Source organism: Equus asinus, chromosome 21 (assembly GCF_041296235.1).
Source record: "Equus asinus isolate D_3611 breed Donkey chromosome 21, EquAss-T2T_v2, whole genome shotgun sequence".
In the NCBI taxonomy this organism is placed as follows: Eukaryota; Metazoa; Chordata; class Mammalia; order Perissodactyla; family Equidae; genus Equus; species Equus asinus.
The window spans coordinates 47,192,758-47,211,747 of record NC_091810.1 but is presented as its reverse complement, the minus strand read 5'-3'; the positions used below and the strand labels follow the sequence as shown (position 1 = coordinate 47,211,747).

The window sequence follows — 18,990 nt, the reverse complement described above, 5'->3', positions numbered from 1 at the left end:
CTGAGCCCTTGCTCCCTGGCCTCTCCCACACACCCAGCATGATGGCTGGCCTGTGGACCTGGCTGTCTGTCTGGCCTGCCAAATGCCCCCAGCCGCTGGGGTTGCAGATGCTCAAGGCCAGTCTTACAGACGTGCCTACCAGACAAGGCTGCGAAAACCTGTCCACCTCCTCTGACTTTGGACAGAGTATTGGCAGAGGGGCAGTGGTGTCTAGGAGCCTATGTGGAGGGGCTGGCCTACTGGCCTTAAGTACTGCCCGCCATGGGCCTGCCCCACTGGTCACACGTCCACTCCAGCACTTGCTCAGCCTGACCCACGCTGGCCATTACGGCTGGGCTCATCATTCAATCCCCTTATTGAGGGTTGCTGAGCGCCTATGCATGGCAGGCCCACAGTGGGCACTGGGCGAGTCCGCTGTGCACGAGGCAGTTTTGGTTCCTGTGCTGTGCAGTCTACAGGCATCAGACAGGGGTCAGATTAAGAAACAAAACTTTCTATTAACTTTACCCATTTGTCAGTGGGCTTTCCCAAGAGGTTTTGCCACCTTCCCTGAGGCTCCATGGAGGCTCTGGACCTTGGTGCAGTGGAAAGGAAACTTTCCTTTCGTACATTTAATAAAACATTGAAACATTTTGAGAGGGAGATCCCCCTCTAAGGCTACTATAAATTCTCGCAGCATCCAGCATGGATATCAGCTGCTCATGGAGGCTGCTCCGCCTGGTGGCTGGCCCCTTCTAAATGAGCTGGCCGGGCCTGTGAAGGCTCTGAATCCCCTGGTACAGGACAGAGCGTGAAAAGTTGCTGCCTGTGGAATATGAACTGTACCCTGAGAGGCAGAGCTGAGCAGAAAGAGACAGTCACCTTGCCCCTGTGCTGGCCAGCCAGCCGTGGAGGGGTCTGCATCTTGTAAAAGTGGCGGCGGAAACAGCCCCCGGCTGGCCCAGAGCAGCATTCCTGGAAGTTTCCACTGGCTGCTGTGAAACTCACACTGAGCCAAGCGCCAAAATCATTCTTCATCCAGACTTTTTCCGATGGCCCCGGACTCCAGGCCACGGTGGGGGAGCCAGCCTGCTTTTCCTCTTCTGCTTTTTTTTTTTTTAACTTTTCACAGGGACCGAATTTCCAAATGTGGAGGCAGGAGGCAGTGGGTACTGGGCCAATGTCAACACCAGGAGAGCCACGCATTTCACGAGGCCTCCTCTTAGTTCCACGGGGGGCCCGTACTTGAGCTCGGGAAAAATCTGGCCCTTAAGTTCGTCAATATTAAATTTCTTTGAACAGAAAAGCATCACCTATTTCACATCCAGCCCCCTGATGGAGGGTGCCGGGCCGCCTGTGGGCCTTTCCTTTGGGAGCTTTGAGGGGGTACTTCACAGCATGTTATAGACAAACAGGCTTAAAAAAAATTCACCACCCCTCAAGCCTGCAGCTCGTCTCCCTGCCGCTCTCTGGCTTCTCCCCTTTCCCACTCGAGCTTCTGGAAGAGTCACGTCATCTCTGTGTTTGGTTCGACTTCCCCTACCCCCTCTGCCTCCAGCCTACTCTGCCAAGATGCTGGGTGTAGCCACCATCCAGGGATAAGTCCACCAGGCTCTTCCCAGTCACATGTGATCCCACCCAAACCCACTCTGAGCCGCAAGGATGGGCCAGGGAGAGGAGGATGCTTTTGGATTGTTGTATGTTAGAAAGCTATCTGGCATTCTCTCCTTCACATATTTTTCTTAAACCTACTCCAAGAAAGCATGGGACCTCACTCCCATGGAAAACAGTTATCCCTCATGACAAAGTGCAACGTAGATCTCTAATTTTGCTCGTGTGTCTCTCTGCCCCCAGGGAAAGGGTTTCCTCAGTGATGGAAGGGCTCCCGTCTGTGCATCCAAGCAGCAGAGGTCAGACATGCTCAGGGCTGGCAGTATAGCAGGAGGGCAGCACCACGGCACCAACATGCCTCCCCCGCTGCTGGGGCCTCCAGGGGGAGGGAACAGCATCAGGAACAGCATGTGGGCTGTGGGGGGCATCTCTAGCAAGGACTGGTTCTGGGCCTTATCATGTGGCTTTGTTTACAGTGTGACCTTTACCTGCCGGTTGGTAGTAACCTCCGCACAGCAAGTGTCAGGCGCACAGCAGCCTCACTAAGTATGTGCTGCCTCAGCGTCCAGAGAGCAGAGGCCGCGGCCTTCTCTCCTGCTGCCCAGGGCCACGCCAAGTCAGCTGCTCTCTGCTCGCCCAACCTCGTGCTCTGGGGATTCTCCTCATCCTCTGCAGGCCGAAGACAAGGCCATCCCTACCCTAGAGCGAGGAGGAGCAGCGTGTAGGCAAACACCTCCACGGTCGTTCTGAGGCCACACTCCCAACCCAACGGTCTTGCCTTTCTTTTATTCCAGGGCAAACAAGAACTGACCTTCCAAGCAGCCCCATTACGCACAGGCCTCTCACCTTACTCTTTCCAGAGGAACGGGGACCAGAAGTCTGGCCCCAGCCACTCAGAAAGTCCCCAAGGAGGTGCATGCCGGGTCTGGTGGCAGGTGCCAATGAGGGAAATGGCTCTGCCCGACATGGTGTCCGTGGACCTCTGACTTTTAAGCAGGGTGAAGGGAAACTGGAGAAAGGGCTTGAGTCCAGGGTGCTGGCTGCTGGGCAGACCTGTCTGGGCAAGGTGGCCAGGAAAGATGGCCCATCTCCCGGGACTCCTTCATTCTGGGGTCCAAACTCTTCCACAGAGAGGCCTCTCCTGTCTGCTGACCTTGGAGAAACCAGACAGCTCACGCCCTCTCCTTGACCCTTTTGCCATCAGGCAGCTTACTCCCAAGTCCCCTCTGTAACTAGAGTGTGGAGCCCAGACTCGAGGGGACCAGTGGCAGGACTGGGGGGTCATCCTGATGATCCTTGACACACACTGCTCCAGGGCTGCTCTTGGCAGCCGACGTTCCCGGAGCACTCACAATGTGCCAAGCACACTTCAACAAACCTTCAGGGTAGGAGCCTTTATCACGCCCATTTTTCACATGAGGAAACTGTGGCACAGTGATATTAAGCAACTTGCCTCAAGTCACACAGTTTATAAATGATAAACCTGGGCCATAAGCCCCAGCGGCCTGGCTTCAGAATGTGGGCTTGGGCATTGGGAACTGTGTACCTTCGCTTTGTCCCCATTGAGCACATAGAAGGAGAGGCCTGGCCTTACTCCCTTCTGCCGACTTGCTCCAACCACACCTGAGGGCTACTGGCCATTTGACCCCAGGAGACTTGCTTGTCCCCCCACCCTATCCCCAAACTCAAGCAGACGGGGAGGAACTCATGGATCTCTGTTCTCACCCAGGGGCAGCCGCCTTCTGTCCTGTTTAGGCCACCTGGCCTGGTGGCTCCAGACTAAAAGAGCAGAAGCAGTGGAAAGGGACATCCCTCAGGGTCAGCCAGCAGCCCCCTCACACCATCAGGCCACTCTCAGAGGCAGTTCCCAGGCTCAGATGCCCCAGCCCCAGAAAGCAGAGTCTCTTACCTGGCTAAACAACGACATACTGACAAGAACCTTTAAGTAGATATGCAGTGAGAAACTACCCTAACGCCTTCACTTGAGACGCCTTTCCACTGGGGCACTTGTGTCACTACGGCATAAGTGGTCAGCCCCCTAACACACCATGGAACTCATTCAGGTCGCTGCTGGGCGCCCTGCCCTCACCAGACTGGGCTCAACTTGAACCAAGGCACCTCCTTTCCTGAATCAGAGTGACAGGAATCAGAATTCGGACCCCACTCTGGACACTGTCTGCATCCCAGGGTCATAGCCTTCACCTGCGAGCTGTGGGGGAGCCTCATGGGGCAAGGTCATAGGGGATCCAGAAGTTTCATCTTCAAAGTCGCATCTGTCAGAGGGTCACTTGGGAGCTTGTTTCTGAACTACCTTCTCCTGCTGTTACCAGCAATCTCCAGGAAGCCATAGCCCTCTTCATGGAAAATTGTTCCCTCAGAAACACTGCTGTTCACTCCTGTTGAGGATGTTCTGTTGTTTCTCTGGACCAAGGGTTGGCACACTCGGCCTGCTTCCTACTTTTATAAATAAGGTCTTCTTGCCATGCCCATTTGTTTACGTACTGTCTATGGCTGCTTTCTGGCTACAACGGCAGGTCAAGTAGTTGTGACAGACACGCTACGGCCCACAAAGCCTAGAATATTTCCCATTAAGAAAAGGTTTGCTGGGACTGGCCCTGTGGCCAAGTAGTTAAGTTCACATGCTCCGCTTCTGCAGCCCGGGGTTCACTAGTTTGGATCCTGGGTGCGGGCCTAGCACTGCTCATCAAGCCATGGAGTGGCAGCATCCCACATAGAGGAACATTCTAGAATGACCTATGATTAAGATATGCAACTATGTACTGGGGCTTGGGGAGAAAAAAAAAAAAAGGAAGATTGGCAACAGGACCAATCTCCTCACAAAAAAAAAAAAAAAGGTTTGCTGATCCTTGCCCTTGACTCTCTTTTCACTCACTCAAATCCTCACTGAGCCCCTCCCTGTGCTGGTCCATGACAATGGCGCAAGAGACCCAGCTGGACCCGTGTGGTGCACAATGGTTTGAAGAGGCAAGTACTAAGCAGTAGCACGGAGGAGCCGGGTGTACTGGGAAGAAGGGAGGGGTTTGGCCTGGTCAGGGCCAAGGGAATGGCCCTAGGAAGTGAGGAGTAAGCAAAGGTCGAGGAGGAGTTCACCAGGCAAGAGGGACAGGGAGGGCACTGGGCCAAAGGATCAGTGTGCAGGAGGGCCCTGAGGTGGCAGGGAATGTAATGAGCAGGAGGGATGGCTCAAAGGAGGCTCGTGTGCAGGAGTGAGGAGAGGGCCTCAGAGGAGGCAGAGGGGCTGGGCCGTGCTAGGTAGCCCCATGTTTAGCCTCAGAGCAGCAGGAAGGTGCTGGTGGTCCTAGGTTGAGGTGGGTGAGCCAGATGGGGGACAAGAGAGGAGGAGATGCTCCCTGAAGCCAAGAACACAGGACAAGCCTGAGGACAGGCCCTGTGCGAGAGGCAGAGGATGGGCTCCAGACAGGACAGGTTGAGTGCGAGGCCCCTCTGAGAGGACTGAGGGTCAGGCAAGCATGAGGCGGCTGGGGAAGCCTGGGTGAGCAGCAGGGTTATCCTGCATTTCTGAGAGCATCCCCACTGCTGGGGGCGGGGAGCAGGAGGAGGAGGGAAGAAGAGGAGGAGGACAGGGCAGTGAATCCACAGTCCTGATTGCTGAAGAGAACCCAGCAAACGTGAGCTGAGGGCCCAGGCCAGGGCACAGGTCCATGTCAGTGATGTCCCTGGAACCCACTGGAAGGCAGCCTGGCCCCCTCAGGGGGCAACATAAGGGACTGCCCAACGCAAGGAGGGTGCTGGAAGGATTGGCCTCCAGAGCATGGGAGGGGCCAGCTCAGGCCAGGAAGTGGGGTTTCCAGCATGACTCCACTGCCTGGGCTCTCCAAGGAAAATCTTCCCAGGAGAGGAAGAACAACGGCATCTGGCTCAAATCCTAATTTTCCTGTTTAATGGAGAGAAGACATTGTGATCTGTCTCCTACGGGGGCAGCATTAGTAGGGCAGTGACTTCTCTCGCTCACAGTTCAAGATGTGTAAGACATTTTATGTAACACCCTGAAGGACCTTCTGAGTGTGGTATAAAATTAACCGATGTTAAAGTGATAGGCTTTTATTTTTAGTTTCCTAAGAATTGTAGTGATGCTCAAAGAACTTGCACCAAAATGCCAGTGCCCAGCGACATATCTGGCACCCAGGGCCCCCAACTCCAAGTGGGAGAGAACACAACATGGGGGCCATTTTGTCAGATGCTCCCATTCCGTACCTCACAGCCTCAGATGTCTTTTCTCTTTGGGCATCAAATTATCAGGTGTCTGCCAAAGGTCAGCTACGGGCCCCGAGGGGCCCCCAGACCTGGAACAGTTGAGCCCACCTCCCACATTGTTGCCCAAACCACTAATGGCCCAAACTGCCCAGTCTGGGCGCCCTGCGTGGGACAGAGTCTGGGTATGGCCTCCGAGGTGGCCGAGGGGAGAGCCTTCACTCCTGACCATGTGAAGGGGACTCAAGCCTCTGTGGTGCTGCGAGAGGCCAAAGCACGTGTGCAGGGTCTCTGCCAGGCTCACAGCCGTGAGGGCCTGGGCGGCATGGGCTGGGGGCTCTTCAGCAGGCATCACATGGAGGAGGTGAGGGTCCGTGCTCCCTGAGAGAAGAACTCCTCACACCCTCGAAAGTGGTGGAACAAAGCAGAACAGGGGCATCTACGACTGGCCTTGCCTCTGTGCCCCGCATGCCTCGTGAGCCACTGTGCAGTCCCTACTTGCCCACACTCTCCCCCTCCCGTTATGCTGTGGCACTCTCCCTGGGCTTTGTGCGCCTTTCCTTGTCACTCCTTTCTCCTTTGGCCACCTACTTCCCAGCCCCTCCCTCCCCTTCTTTCACCGCCCCCCTCCTCACCTCTTTTTCTCCTGGCCTGGTTTTCTCTTTTTTTTAATTTAACTTATTTTTGCTGAAGAAGATCGGCCCTGAGCTAACAACTGTACCTATCCTTCTTCTATTTTGTATGTGGCTTGCTGCCATAGCATGGCTGCTGCCGAGTGATGTAGGTCTGTGCTCGGGAGCTGAACCTGGGCCACCAAAGCGGAGCATGCCAAACTTAACCACTAGGCCACAGGGCCGGCCCTGCTGGTTTCCTCTTGAGGTAGGCTTGTCTTGCATTTTTTCTCAGCTCTTTCCCCCCACTTTTCATTTCTGCTTCCTCATTAGGCCTCTTTTTCATCCCATTTTCACTTTGTATTTGGAGAGAAAGCAACAAGAAAAGAAGCAGGATTTGTTGGTCTGGCCCACAGGGGCTGAACTCCAAGTGGAGTCCAGTCCCCTGACATGGCTCACCTCCTCTGGGGAGGATGCCTGGGCTGTCAGACCCGGGAAGGAGAGCTCCAACTCTGACAGGGGGGTCCAGGAGGCCTCTGTGAGGAGACAACACAAGAAGGGCCGAAGGAAGTACGTTCCAACCACAAGGTACAGCAGATGCAAAGGCCCTGAGGCAGACAACATGGCACATACTTGGAACTGTCGGAGGCCAGTGTGGTTGGTTTGGAGTGGTTGAGCAGGGAAGAGAGTGTGGTGGTCACAAGGAAGGTAGAGGAGGGATTTCAGGGCCCTTAGCCAAAAAGGGAGAGGGACAGGGAAGCATCTGCTCTCTGGCACTGCGTCACCAGACTCACAGGTCTGAGCAGGTACAGACAGGGAGGACGGTGCTCCTGAATGCCTATAGCCAGTTTTTAGAGTGCTGGCTCCAGAGTGAGCTCTAGGAGAAGCTTGGCCTAGGAACTGACCATGGCTGTCTGGTGCCACAACAGGCAATGAAACAGAAGGGAGTGAACCGACACTTCAGAACACAGACCAAGGGAGCACCCTCTGAGCCAGGTCCCTTCCAGTAGCTGTTCCTTCTCCCAGAGCCACAGCTGCTGCCACCTTTGCTGAAGGCCTCTTGCATAGACCCCACATGCAAATGTAGTGGGAAAACGGGAGCCTCATCTTATACAAAGCCCCAAGGGGCCACAGTATACCCACGGGCCCTCCTGACAATATCATCCACTCCCATACATTTGTCAGGTGCCCGCCACACGCAACAAACAAGAGACTCTGGCTCTTAGGGCTTCCAGGCACTGATGCGGCTGCAGTACCAGTCCTGTCTGGGCTGGCTTTTGGCAAAGCTGCTCCACCATGACTGACAGTGAATAACATTTGGGAGGAAGAGAAAGAGAACAAGGGTGATCAGCCAGCCAGCCATTCTATCTGCATTTCTCAGATATTTGGCTAGGTCCTTAAGAAATGCTTCCACATGTGCAGGCCTCACTCTAGGCTCCCCCCCTGCACTCCTCAATCCCATCTAGCTCTGGGGCAGCCCTTCTTCCCAGTAGCCCCTGCTCTCACCTTAGTCAGGGCACTCTTCCATGTCCACCTCTTGCTCTAAGCAGAGCCCTAGGTGGTACACAGGTCCCCTCTAAGGTGAGTGGTATTGGTTTCTATGGTCAAAATTCCCTCCTAGGCTTCCTTGGAACAGGGAAGACAGGTAGCATGGAGGTGGACAGGGTGGCTGGGCCAGAAGATGGAGGCAGAGAGCTGACATCCAGCCACACACCCCTCAAGCACTCTGCCTTGGCTTGGAGCAGTGGTGGAGGGAAGTAAAACTGCCCTAGGATGGCCGTCTAGCAGGAATCCAGGAGACTGGGGCATTGGTGTCTGACTGGGCAAGATGGGAGGGGGGCAGGAGGGCTGAAACGATGTGAGGGTGCCATACTAGCAGGAGCCTGCGAGGGCTACAGCGTGGGGAGAAACTCAGGCAGAGGGAAATGAAGTATGTGCGGCAGAGGCAGCACCCCCCGGGGTGAAGGCCAGGAGAGGGCAGTGGGCATGGGGAGCACAGCAGGGCACTAGAGCTGGCTGGGGTGTGGGGGTACACAGCGCAGGAAGAGCTGATGGACCCGCGCTGTCCAACACCCCTCTGGATGCTGCGTTTGGCTGGGTGGGGCAGTCACGTCAGGGCTCTGCCTGAGGAATGTCCTCCCCAGACTGAGGCAGGCCACCCCTGCCCCAGGACGCCCAACATACAGTCAGGGCTGTAGGCCCAGGCCCTTCCCTCTCAGTGACTGCTCCTCTCAGTCCCCATCCTTTAGCCTTGGCTTCCTGGTGTCTTCTGGGTCACCCTTCACCCCTCTGCCCTCCACACTGCTGTGGCTCTGTCCCTGCTTTTCCCATCCAAGAGCTTACGGACAAAGGCCAGACCCCTTGGTGTGGCATTCATGTGGCACTCAAGGCCTGTGTTCTCTGTTACTGCTGCTCTCCCTGCCTGAATCCCACCTACCTGAAACCCCACTGTAGCCCTGTTACCCCAGGGAGTCCTCCTCATTCCCGGCCCAGTACTCAGGTGCCTGCTCTCCTCTGCCAGCGTGTCATGGCTGTAGCCTGGGTGTGGGCCCTTGGAAAATGCTGTCACAGTGACTCCTGGTCCTCACCTTTGTCTCTGTGGTAAGACTGCAGGCTCCACAGCTGTATTGCCTGGGTTCAAATCTGGGTTCAAATCTGAACTTGACCACTAACATGCTGAGTGGCCTTGGGCAAGTAATCTGTCTCAGGGCTTCAGATTCCTCATCTGTACAATGCATCTCTCATAGAGCCATTGTAATACTATATTAATAGCTAACATTTGTGTGGCACTTGCTCTGGGCACGGGGTACACTGTGGGCAACATGGTTCCCCCAGCTCACAGGGGCCATGGTTGAGCTCTGGGCTATTGGAGGGGAGGGGGCACAGATGGAGCTTGAAGGGGCCCCGAAGAAGGTGGTCTGTGGTCAGGCCTGGTAGGGTCTCAGTCATCAGGGCACGTGGTGGTCTGGCTGCTTCTTAAAATTCTCCTGTGACGGAAAGTTCCTTTTAATCATTTCCAGACTTACTGTTGATTGGGACTCCTCCAGGCGGTCTCCCCAGAGGGGCTGGGATGCCCCAGTCCCCTCCCCCCAGCATAGGAACCAGATTACTGGGAGTAGAGGGTCCCAGGTGCCCTGGATCTGTGAAAGCACAGCCACTCAGCCAGATCACTCAGGGCACTCATTCCAGGCCTCAGGAAACGTCCTGGGGTATGGAGCCCCTGTCTTGACTATGCCACACAGAATGTCTAACTTTCCTTTGGTTTCATTGCAAAGATGGAAAAATGTGGAATTAATCTCCCCTGTAGCATGGTTTTGACTTCACTTAGATTCTAAAGATCTAAAACAGATGCAATAAAAGGGAAATCTCTCTGCTGTGGGGTCTTGTGAGCTATCAAGACAAAGTGGGCCGCTGGGCCAGCGCCTGCCCAGCTCTGCCTTGTCTCCTGCCAGCTCCAGCTCTGTCTCTTGGTGTCTGTGTGTCTGAGCACACAAGTGTGTGTACATGCAGAGCCCTGACTGACTGATGGTGCTCTGGCCAACCCAGTGCCACATGTCAGGGTTAATAATGGGGGCCAAAGGGGCCAGCTCAGCTCCCTGGGGAAGGGGCTGCTGCCCAGCCCTTCCGACCACCCCAGGCTCTGCCTCTCAGTGCCAGCCTCTGTCCAGAGCCCAGTGTTCTGTGGCACAGGGGACTTCAAGTTAGTGGTGCAAACACTGGCCCTGGAGTGGCCTATTGACGTCCATCAATCTGAATGCCAGCATCACAAGGATAGAGGTTTTTGTCTACTCTCGCTCACTACTGTCTTCTCCCTCCCAGGCACAGCTCTTGGCAAATAGGAGAACACCGAGTGCTGGATCGACAAATGCCAGGCTGTGAGTGCCATGAGGATGCAGAGAATTCAGGTCTGGCACAGGCCAGCCCAGGTGCCCAGGGCCTAGGGGCAGCCCTACTCTGCAGATGGTTGCCCTATTCACCTGGCTGGTGGGGAACTCTCCCCCGAGCTAGGGCCTCAGACCTGGCAGACTTGAGGGGACGGCGGGGGAGAGAGAGGAGGGCGGGTAGGCTGCAGGGGCCCCGCCAGCTGGCCTTGGGAGGGAGGAGGCTTCCTGGCCTCAGCAGGAAGCAGAGGTGCACAGAGTTGGGGGAAGGCCAGGAAGCAGCCGGTTCCCCTTCTTCCCACCTCAGGCTTGATTTGATGAGGACTGAAAGCTTTGAGGCCTGAATTTCAGAGGCAAAGGAACAGAGATTCCCTCTCATGCAGATGTCTGACATGCTAACTTGCCCAGGATCACGCTCAGCTGATGTACAAAAAAAAGAGTTTCTAAAGAAATTCCTCCCGGGGCTGGCCTGGTGGTGCAGTGGTTAAGTTCACATGTTCCGCTTCTCGGCAGCCGGGGGTTCGCCGGTTCGGATCCTGGGTGCAGACATGGCACCGCTTGGCACGCCATGCTGTAGTAGGTGTCCCACATATAAAGTAGAGGAAGATGGGCATGGATGTTAGCTCAGGGCTAATCTTCCTCATTAAAAAAAAAAAAAAAGAAAGAAAGAAATTCCTCCCAATCTCTCTGGGCTCAGCAACTGTCTTTTTCACCACCCCCTTCACCCCACAGTTTGCCGCTAATAACAAAAAATGAGCTTTTGCCCCTTGAGCCCACAGGTCCGTGTTGCTGTCTCCCATTATCTCAGGGATATAGGATTTCTCTGATGTTTCTGCACCCCTAGCCCCACCCCTACTGAGGATTAGCTCTGTTCAGGAAGTACATGAAACACTATTTTATATCAGTAGATTAAGGAATTTTGGCTAATTTACCTTCCTCGTGGCTTTATAGTAACTCCTTTTAAATAAACACAGGCTTTTCCTTATTACTGCTTACCCCCAAAGGAGAAGCTATAAAAAGTGGGTCCACTCACCACCATCCACAAAACTGGATGCTCCTGGGATCTGTGGGGTACTACCCACACCAGGAGAGGAGACCTGAGCTGTACGCCCCACCAACAGTGGCCTGGGTGCAAGCTCATCTCTTCTCCAGCCATGGGCAGGCCACCAGGGAAGCCAAGTGTCTGACGGGATGGGCCCCAAGGTGCAGGATGCCAGTCACTGTGAGGCCAGAGGCTCTGCTATACTCTGACTCCAAGCTGAGTGCAAACAGGGCTGAGCACCAGTCGTGAACCTTGGCCTTGGCACCTTCTGCATCCCATGTCTTCAGAGGCTGACTTTTCCAACAATCTATGTAAAGTAGTAAATTTATCAAAGCCTGATAAAACACAATCATCCCAAGTCAGAGAGACTGCTTGGTAGCTTGTTGGAGGCCTGGAAAACCTCAGTATAGTTTAGCAAGTTGGGCTGTGGCCCCTGCCCCAAAGGACCACTCCTCCATATGCCATGCCCCACTGAGTTCAAGGCTTCTGTCTGCTTTTTCTCCTCCACTTAGCCATGGCCACTGTGGGTACAGTGAGGGTCTGTACCAACAGTTCAGGCCTAGATAGGGCCCTCTACAGAGTGGGCAGAGGGCAGTGGCAGGCCTGACTGTAGCCTTCCCCGACCCTGCTCTAGCGGCGCTTCATTCAGGAGAGCGCCAAATGACCACAGGGTCAAGGGTGGCTTGGTTAATCTCAGAGCCATGCAGGCTCATTTGGGGTTGCTTGTCACAACCAGAATACTCATAGGCTCCTTCTTGTGGCGTGTGCTTGACCCTTCCTTGGAGGGCCCTTGGGTCCCCAGGGAAGCAAGAATAAATCACGTGGAGTCCCCTTCTTCCCTCCTCTCAGAGTAATCCCAGAGTCAGTCTGGACGAGCTATCCCTGCATGGGCCTTGCTCTCCCACTCCAGCCCCTGCTCCCCCTCCCCCAGCTCCAGCCTGTTCGGGGCCTCACAGGAGAAATCTCAGATGACCAGGAACATTCCCAGGCCCTAGAGGTAACCACAGCCATCCTGAGCCCAGCCGGTGGGCGGGGGCCTTCAATCTGAAGCTTCTTTGGGGGAGGGGTGCTTTCTGACACAACCGCACATGGGACAGAAGATGGAGCTGCCACGCAGCCCCCTCTGCAGTGACAAACACAAGCTCGCCCCATCTTCAAGTGCTGCCAGCAGCACTGGCCCTGACTCGGTACTGGGGAAAATGCGGTTTCTCCTGTGCCTATGTATTTGCAAAGCCAAGGAGCCTGTGGGTAAACTGCCAAGAAGAGCAATGGGGCTGGGGGTGGGCCAGAGCCCAGCCTCTCTGCCACTGGCTAGAGTCAGACCCCAAATGTGTCTCTGACACAGACCAGAGAGAGTCTTGAGTCCCTCATCCCCAGGAAGCAGTGTCTGAACAGGAAAAACAAGTCTCTTGTCTCTAAAGTCCAAGTGGTGGGAGCTCCAACTGTCCTGAATTCGCCTTTGGCCCAAGGGCAGCCTTTAAATGTCCATAAAGAGGAGGATGGCTAAACGCACTCTGGACAATGTAGGCCAAGTGGTTAGGTGTGCTGATGTGGAGAGAAACCAGAGCTACCCCTGCGGCACCGCCTCTGTGTGCGACGATATCAGGAGGGCTGTGCACACCCTATAGACAGGGATCACCGGGTGGGATGGGAGTGACTTTCACTCTGTACCTGCCCAACAAATTTGGTCTGGACCCACCTGGGAAGACCAGCCCCCAGAGAAAATGGTGTAGCTGCTTTAAAATCTGCAGTCTGTTTCCGTTAGCAACAACTGTCTGCCCAGGAAAAAGGAACACTGAGAGCCCCTGAGAGTGGTCAGGCAGCTCAGCCCATGCCACGGCGGGCCCAGGTTCCCACCTTCCCCACCAGCAAGGAACCAGACCTGAGCAGCCAATCCAACAGGGAACTGCTGGGACCATGGAGGGGAGGGTCGAGGTGTCTCAAAGCAAACGGGCCTTCTACCCAACTCCCAAAAGCAAACAGGCAAAAGTCCTCAGCCTTGTTGAGTTAGGACAGCAGAGTTACAACAACCTGGACATTTAACAAAGCTAAATGCCAGCAACTCAAACCAGCAGGGATGGGGGGCCCCCGCCTGCTTCCCACCACGTGCATGTTCCAGTCCCGGAGGCCAGCAGCCCCCAGTGAGTCACAGGAACTTGAACGTGACATCATAGCATTGCTGTGGCCAGCCTGAATCAGCACGGGTGCCATAAAAAAACACACTTGGAACAGGAATTTCATGGCTTGGTATTTTTAAAAAGCAGCAAGACGTGAAACTGGAGTCAAAAATAACTTTGCTATGGGCTTCTGAGGCAAAACCACCAAGCCGCTTGTGGGGCCTGCGCCCCTCACTGTAGCCTCCCCAGCTCCTGGGTATTGTCCACATCTCTGCATCCCACCTCCTCACACGTGAGAAAGACCCAGGGCCTCTGCAACTTCCAGACACCAGGCAAATGTCTGTCACTCAGGAGCCTGCGAAGGAAGCGAAGGGAGCCATGCAGGAGGTGAGCTCATGCAGCAAAGCTAGCTGTGGAAAACAGCCTCTCCCTGTTCACTGGTTAGTTTTCCAGCATCTGTGAAAGGGACTCCAAATCACTCAGTGGCACCCTCACAAAAACACGAGGGGAAAAGTCTGGGCCTCTGTCTGGATACCCACTGAAGGCCCATCACCAAGCAAGCAGACCCAACAGCCACAGGGTCCACCCTGGAGTCCTGCCTCTAGGTGTGGCCACAAGGGGAGGGTCCTGGCCATGGGCGGATATGAGAAGTGACTCATGGAAAGAAGGCCCTAAGGGAAGTCTCGGCCCCACCTGAGACACTGACCTTTGCTGCCCACTCCATGGGACAGACAGACGGGCAGTGTTTAAAGTCTCCCCTCTATAGAGAAAGAAACCAAGACTGACCCAGGTCCACAGGGACAGAAAGAGGCAAAGCTGCGCCAGAGCAGCTGGGGCCTCTGATTTCTGGTCTGTACTTCTCTCTAGACCTTGCGGGCCTCTGGGGTTGGGCCAACTTTATCAGGAAGACAAGACTTGGGACAGGCCCAGCAAGTCAGTGACCCAGGGCAGCCACAGGACAGGTGTGTCCTCTCTCCGGAGCAGGAGGGGGCCCAGGACAGGCTTAACAGATGAAGAGGGGGGTACACACAGTACACAGCACTCATACCCATGACTTCAGCCCTCGTAGCTCCTGAGAATTCCCATGAGGGGTTCTGAGGAGCAAAGAGTCTCCCAAAGAAAAACCTAAATTCCTTTGTTAGGAAATATATTTCCCTCAAAAACCATTACAATAACTTGATTCAGGGATGGCTGTCATAAGAAGTATACATCTTCAAAGAGCTTCAATCTAGGCCCCTGAAGCCTGGGTCCAGGTTTGAGGCTCCCATCTAATGGGCCCTAGGACCCATCCCTGATTTTCAATAGCACCCAGTGCACCCCAACGCCCCTGTCACCTCCTGGACCCTCTTCCTTCCTGTAGCTGGGCAAAGACTTCTTCTTTCTCTCCCTCTCATCCTACTGCCTAGCCAGACCACTAGTCTCACTGGCAGCTCAAAAGCATTCCTGGGACTCAAGCCCAGCAGTTAGAGGCCTGTGGAATGTCCACTCCTGCCACTCCTATGTCACCTGGCCACCCTGGTGCTGTCCCCACTGCCCTGTGGAGAACACAACTTCACATTGTGCTTCACAAAGCAGCCAGCACAAGTCTAGACTATCCAGTCAACCAAGAGCTTCACAACAGTGCTCAGAGGACACGAGCTGGCTGGACTCTCCCCACCTTACAAGACAGGAAACTGAGGCTCTGGGGAGCGACATCACCCACCCAACATCACCCAGGTGATGAATGGTGCAGTTGGCCCTCAAATCTAGGAGGGCAGGTGTGCCCAGGCTGACAGTCAGGTGGCCCACTGGGCTGAGAAGAGGAGCCCTGAAACCCAAGGTCACTGAACTATGAAGTGGGAAAGCCAGGATTTGCACTCAGAAAAGCTCTGAGTCACGTCTCTCCAAGGGCTCGCTCAGCTGCCTGACCTCTGGGCCTTTGCTTTGCACAGAGGTGCCACTGAGGAGGACTGAGACTGAGTCCCTGGCCTTCTGACCAGTGCCAAATGGGCCACAAACATCGAGAGAGGAGCACTCGATCACCGGGCCTCACCCAGTCTGTTGAGCAGGAAGGCAGGCTCTGAGGACTGGGAGTCTCTGCAATGGGGTGCCCTCCTCATGTCACTCAGGGGTTGGAGACTCTGTGACTCACTCAGTAAACATCCCCAGCCACTGCCCACTGTAGCCCCCATGGTTCTTCCCTGGAAGGATGTCCTGCAGGACACAGCCCCGAAGGCAGTTTCTTTCTCGGAGGCCACTTTGAAGCAGACTTCCTTGGGGAGGAAGGGGCAATGAGGGGGGTGGGATGGAGGAGAACAGCATGATTCAGATGGACAACTTTGAAGGAGCAGTCAGTGTTGGGGTGGCAGAGACACTCCTACCCCTCCAGAGCACAGAGGCACATTGGGATGGTGAGGAGCGCCTCCCCGAAGTGGCAGCATCGGAGGCCAATATCCACAGACCAAGGAGGCTCAGAGCCGGGCTGAGCTATTCACACAGGGAGAAGGATGGCAGTGGTCGCTCGGCTCTAGGCCTCAAGGGAACCTCCAGAAAGGGGGCTGCCCTCAGCTAGGCCGGTCCCAAGAGGAGGGGGCAGGGAACCTCCAAGCCCAGTGAGGACAGCTCTGGCTGTATGGAATACCTCAGCTAGAGCCCCAACTCCAGGAGAGGAGGCGGGCCTGGAAACAACCAGTGACCAAAATGGAGGGGAGCACGCAGATTGGGGCAAATGCACCTCCTACTGTTTTGAAAATGGATTGCACTTTAAGGCCTCAACTGGGGGCTTCATCTGTGGTTTCCTCAGGACACGTCAAGTCCATCAGGAACATGCCGCACTTTGTAGCATTCAGGAACATACGCTGCTTGGCAAAGCACTTTGGTTGATGGGCTTGGCATCTGGTCGGGGGTGGAGCACTGTATGGATTTGCAAAGGGGCTGAACGGTGTGAGGTAGGACAAGGGTGCCACAGAGACATCCAAACCCCCGGCCACAGGCCAAGGCCACAAGAGAGCCTCACTTATTCTCTGTGATACCGGTTCCTTACAATGTTACTATCATCCTCCTAACTGCCAATACAGGACAAAACCTCCCATGTACGCCCCTAAAACTCAGTGACGGGAAGTGTTCTTAGTGTTATACTCCTCTGGATCCAAGGAAACTATTTTTAATCATCTGCTCAGACTTAATTTCCAATTTTATCCTATAAAGTTCTAATTGATTCCACCTCCCCTGATCTCTCACTTGATGTGGCTGTGAAGAACAGGAGGCAGGCTTGGCAGTTTCTGACGGGTTTGAGGTAGGGGATTTTTCTTTTAAGTCTTTGCATGTTGCTCATCTCTCTCTCTTACCACATGCCGCCTTCTCAAGGGTTAACAGGCTTGCAGAAATGTCTGTATGATGTGCCTGTAAGGAGTCCCACCATCCCCCAGCCAACCATGCCTGACCTTTCCCTTCAAACATCCATCCTTCAGTGCATCCAAGGTGTGCAGTACCAGCTGGGACGCTGTGACACGATGTGAAGGAGCTTTCCTTACTTAGCCTCAGATCCAGAGGTAGAGAAAGGATGCCATGCCACTTCAGCTCCATTTCCATCACACACTCAAGGGTCCTTTGCGTCCCTACCACACCCTCACTCTACCCCGGAGCTGGCACAGGAGTAGGGGCCGGAGGGTCTGCACCCAGAGCCAAGGAGGGAAGGGATCCGAGGATCTTTAAATCCTGCCTTGGCCCTGCTACCAACACCACCTATATGCCCCATGCCAGCCACATTGGGCTTCGCTCATTGCCTGGATGTGCCCATGGCCCTTCAGACCTGCAAGTAGGCTGCTCCCTCTGCCAGGACCACTCTCCCACTCCAGGATGAGATGCCCCAATGGGCAGGGCTGCAGTGCTGGCTGACACTTCTTGTCAGGGCATTTTGCTCTTACTCAAACTGCTGCACTGCAAGTCTGTGTTATGAGCTGCCGGATGAAAGCACACTCCAGAGGGCGTGGCCCACATCTGTCTCGTTGATGAGGGTCAGTGCCACAGCTAACATTTACTGAGCAGCTACCGAGGGCCAGGCATAGGCCAAACACTTCCCACAGATTCATCTCCTTTAATCCTTACCACAAACATGGGAAGCAGAGCCCAGGACCACTGCACATCACAGATAAACACACCAGGGCATGGAGAGCTGAAGGGATTTCTCCAAAGTCACTCAGAGGATAAGGAGCAGTGCCAGCTTTAGGCCAGAGCCTGGGCTCTTGGATGCCTTGACTCACGGCTTGCAGCTCCCCAGCATGTCCTTGGAGTGCCCACCCAGTGAAAAGTGGAATGAACGAACAGACAGTGTTTCTCTTGAAGCTCTGTTGTGGCCCAGGCCAGCCCTGGGTGGGCACATCGTGGCAGGATCCAGTGTTGGTGATTCTGGGGTCCAGTGGCTTGACCAGCTCTCAGATGGCTCTGTCAGCAGGACCCCAGGGCAGGCAACGCTATTTCATTAATTTGGGCTGGAAACTAGGTCCATTAAAATTATGTTTTTTAAAAATCCAGTACCTGCTGGCCAACTTCAAATAGTCCAAATGCCAGGCCAAGTGCAGACAATGGGGTGAACTAATGTCACGACCTACCTGGGTGAGGACATCCAGCTGGCCCACAATGTGCTCCAGTGTGCTGGTCAGTGTCTGGGGCATGCTGATGGGCTCCTGGGGCTGGCTCTGCACTGACTCCTGACTCCTGCCTCTGCCTGGTGGGATGGGGAAATCCACTTCTGGCTAGTCAAAGACAATGAAAGGAAAGAGAGTCCCTTAGTCTTGAGTCAGTACCTGAGGAAACACTGAGAGAGGAATAGCCCCTCCAAAGGATTAAGTGGAAAACCACCAGCAAACTTAAGGAAATGAGTTCCAAATGTTGGTGAGACATGAAGTGTGGCGGGGCCACACACTTCCACATCCGGGCCTGCACACCCCCTTCCAGGCCTTCCTTTCCAAGCAGAGACCATGACTGGGGAGCAGAATCAGAGTACTTGGCAGTCCGGCTGAGGGGGCCTGGGAGGGATGTGCAGATGGACCAGTGAGTGCCCTCAGCTGGCTCTTGGGGGCCCTCAGGGAGGCCTGGCCAGCTTCCAACTCTTCATATGGCCTGCATCCCCCCATAGGCCTCTCAGAGTCCAGAGACCCTGAAGCCTGGCCTAACACTGAAGTCACTCCTCCTTCTGGTTAGCTCAATGCCGGTTCCCCACCCCTAGGATGCGGATAGCCCAGAACTGGTGGGTGGATGTTCCAACCCTGCCCTGGCACAGATCCGCTGGGAAAAGTGGGATTCTACGTGAACGTCCTGGCCAGATGGGCAGCGGGAGGCAGACTCCACAGGACAGGGGTCCCAGGCTACTTCAAACAAGACTCCAGGAATGTGACGGGCTACATGTTTCTGCCTAAGATCTTCAGTCCCCAAATGCAGAAACCATCCTCTCCCCGACCACCACCACCACCGAGGGCAAGCGATTTCCTAACGGGACTCGTTCTAGTCCAACATATGTCCCCCAAGTCAGGGACTGC

General features: G+C 54.9%; 1 protein-coding gene across 6 annotated transcripts in view; it reads right to left on the bottom strand.

Moving 5' to 3' along the window:
• The window catches only part of POC1A (POC1 centriolar protein A), an 80,975-nt gene that overhangs the window by 1,569 nt on the left and 60,416 nt on the right, over nt 1-18,990 (bottom strand). For 4 of the 6 annotated variants that reach the window (XM_070493000.1, XM_014826602.3, XM_070492999.1 and 1 more), the window contains one exon: nt 18,064-18,207. The exons of 1 other annotated variant lie outside the window; for it this stretch is intronic. In XM_070493000.1, coding sequence (XP_070349101.1) covers nt 18,064-18,207 — 144 coding nt within the window. The remainder of the gene's footprint in view (nt 1-18,063; nt 18,208-18,990) is intronic. One more of the 6 variants, XM_014826607.3, reaches the window with a different exon arrangement.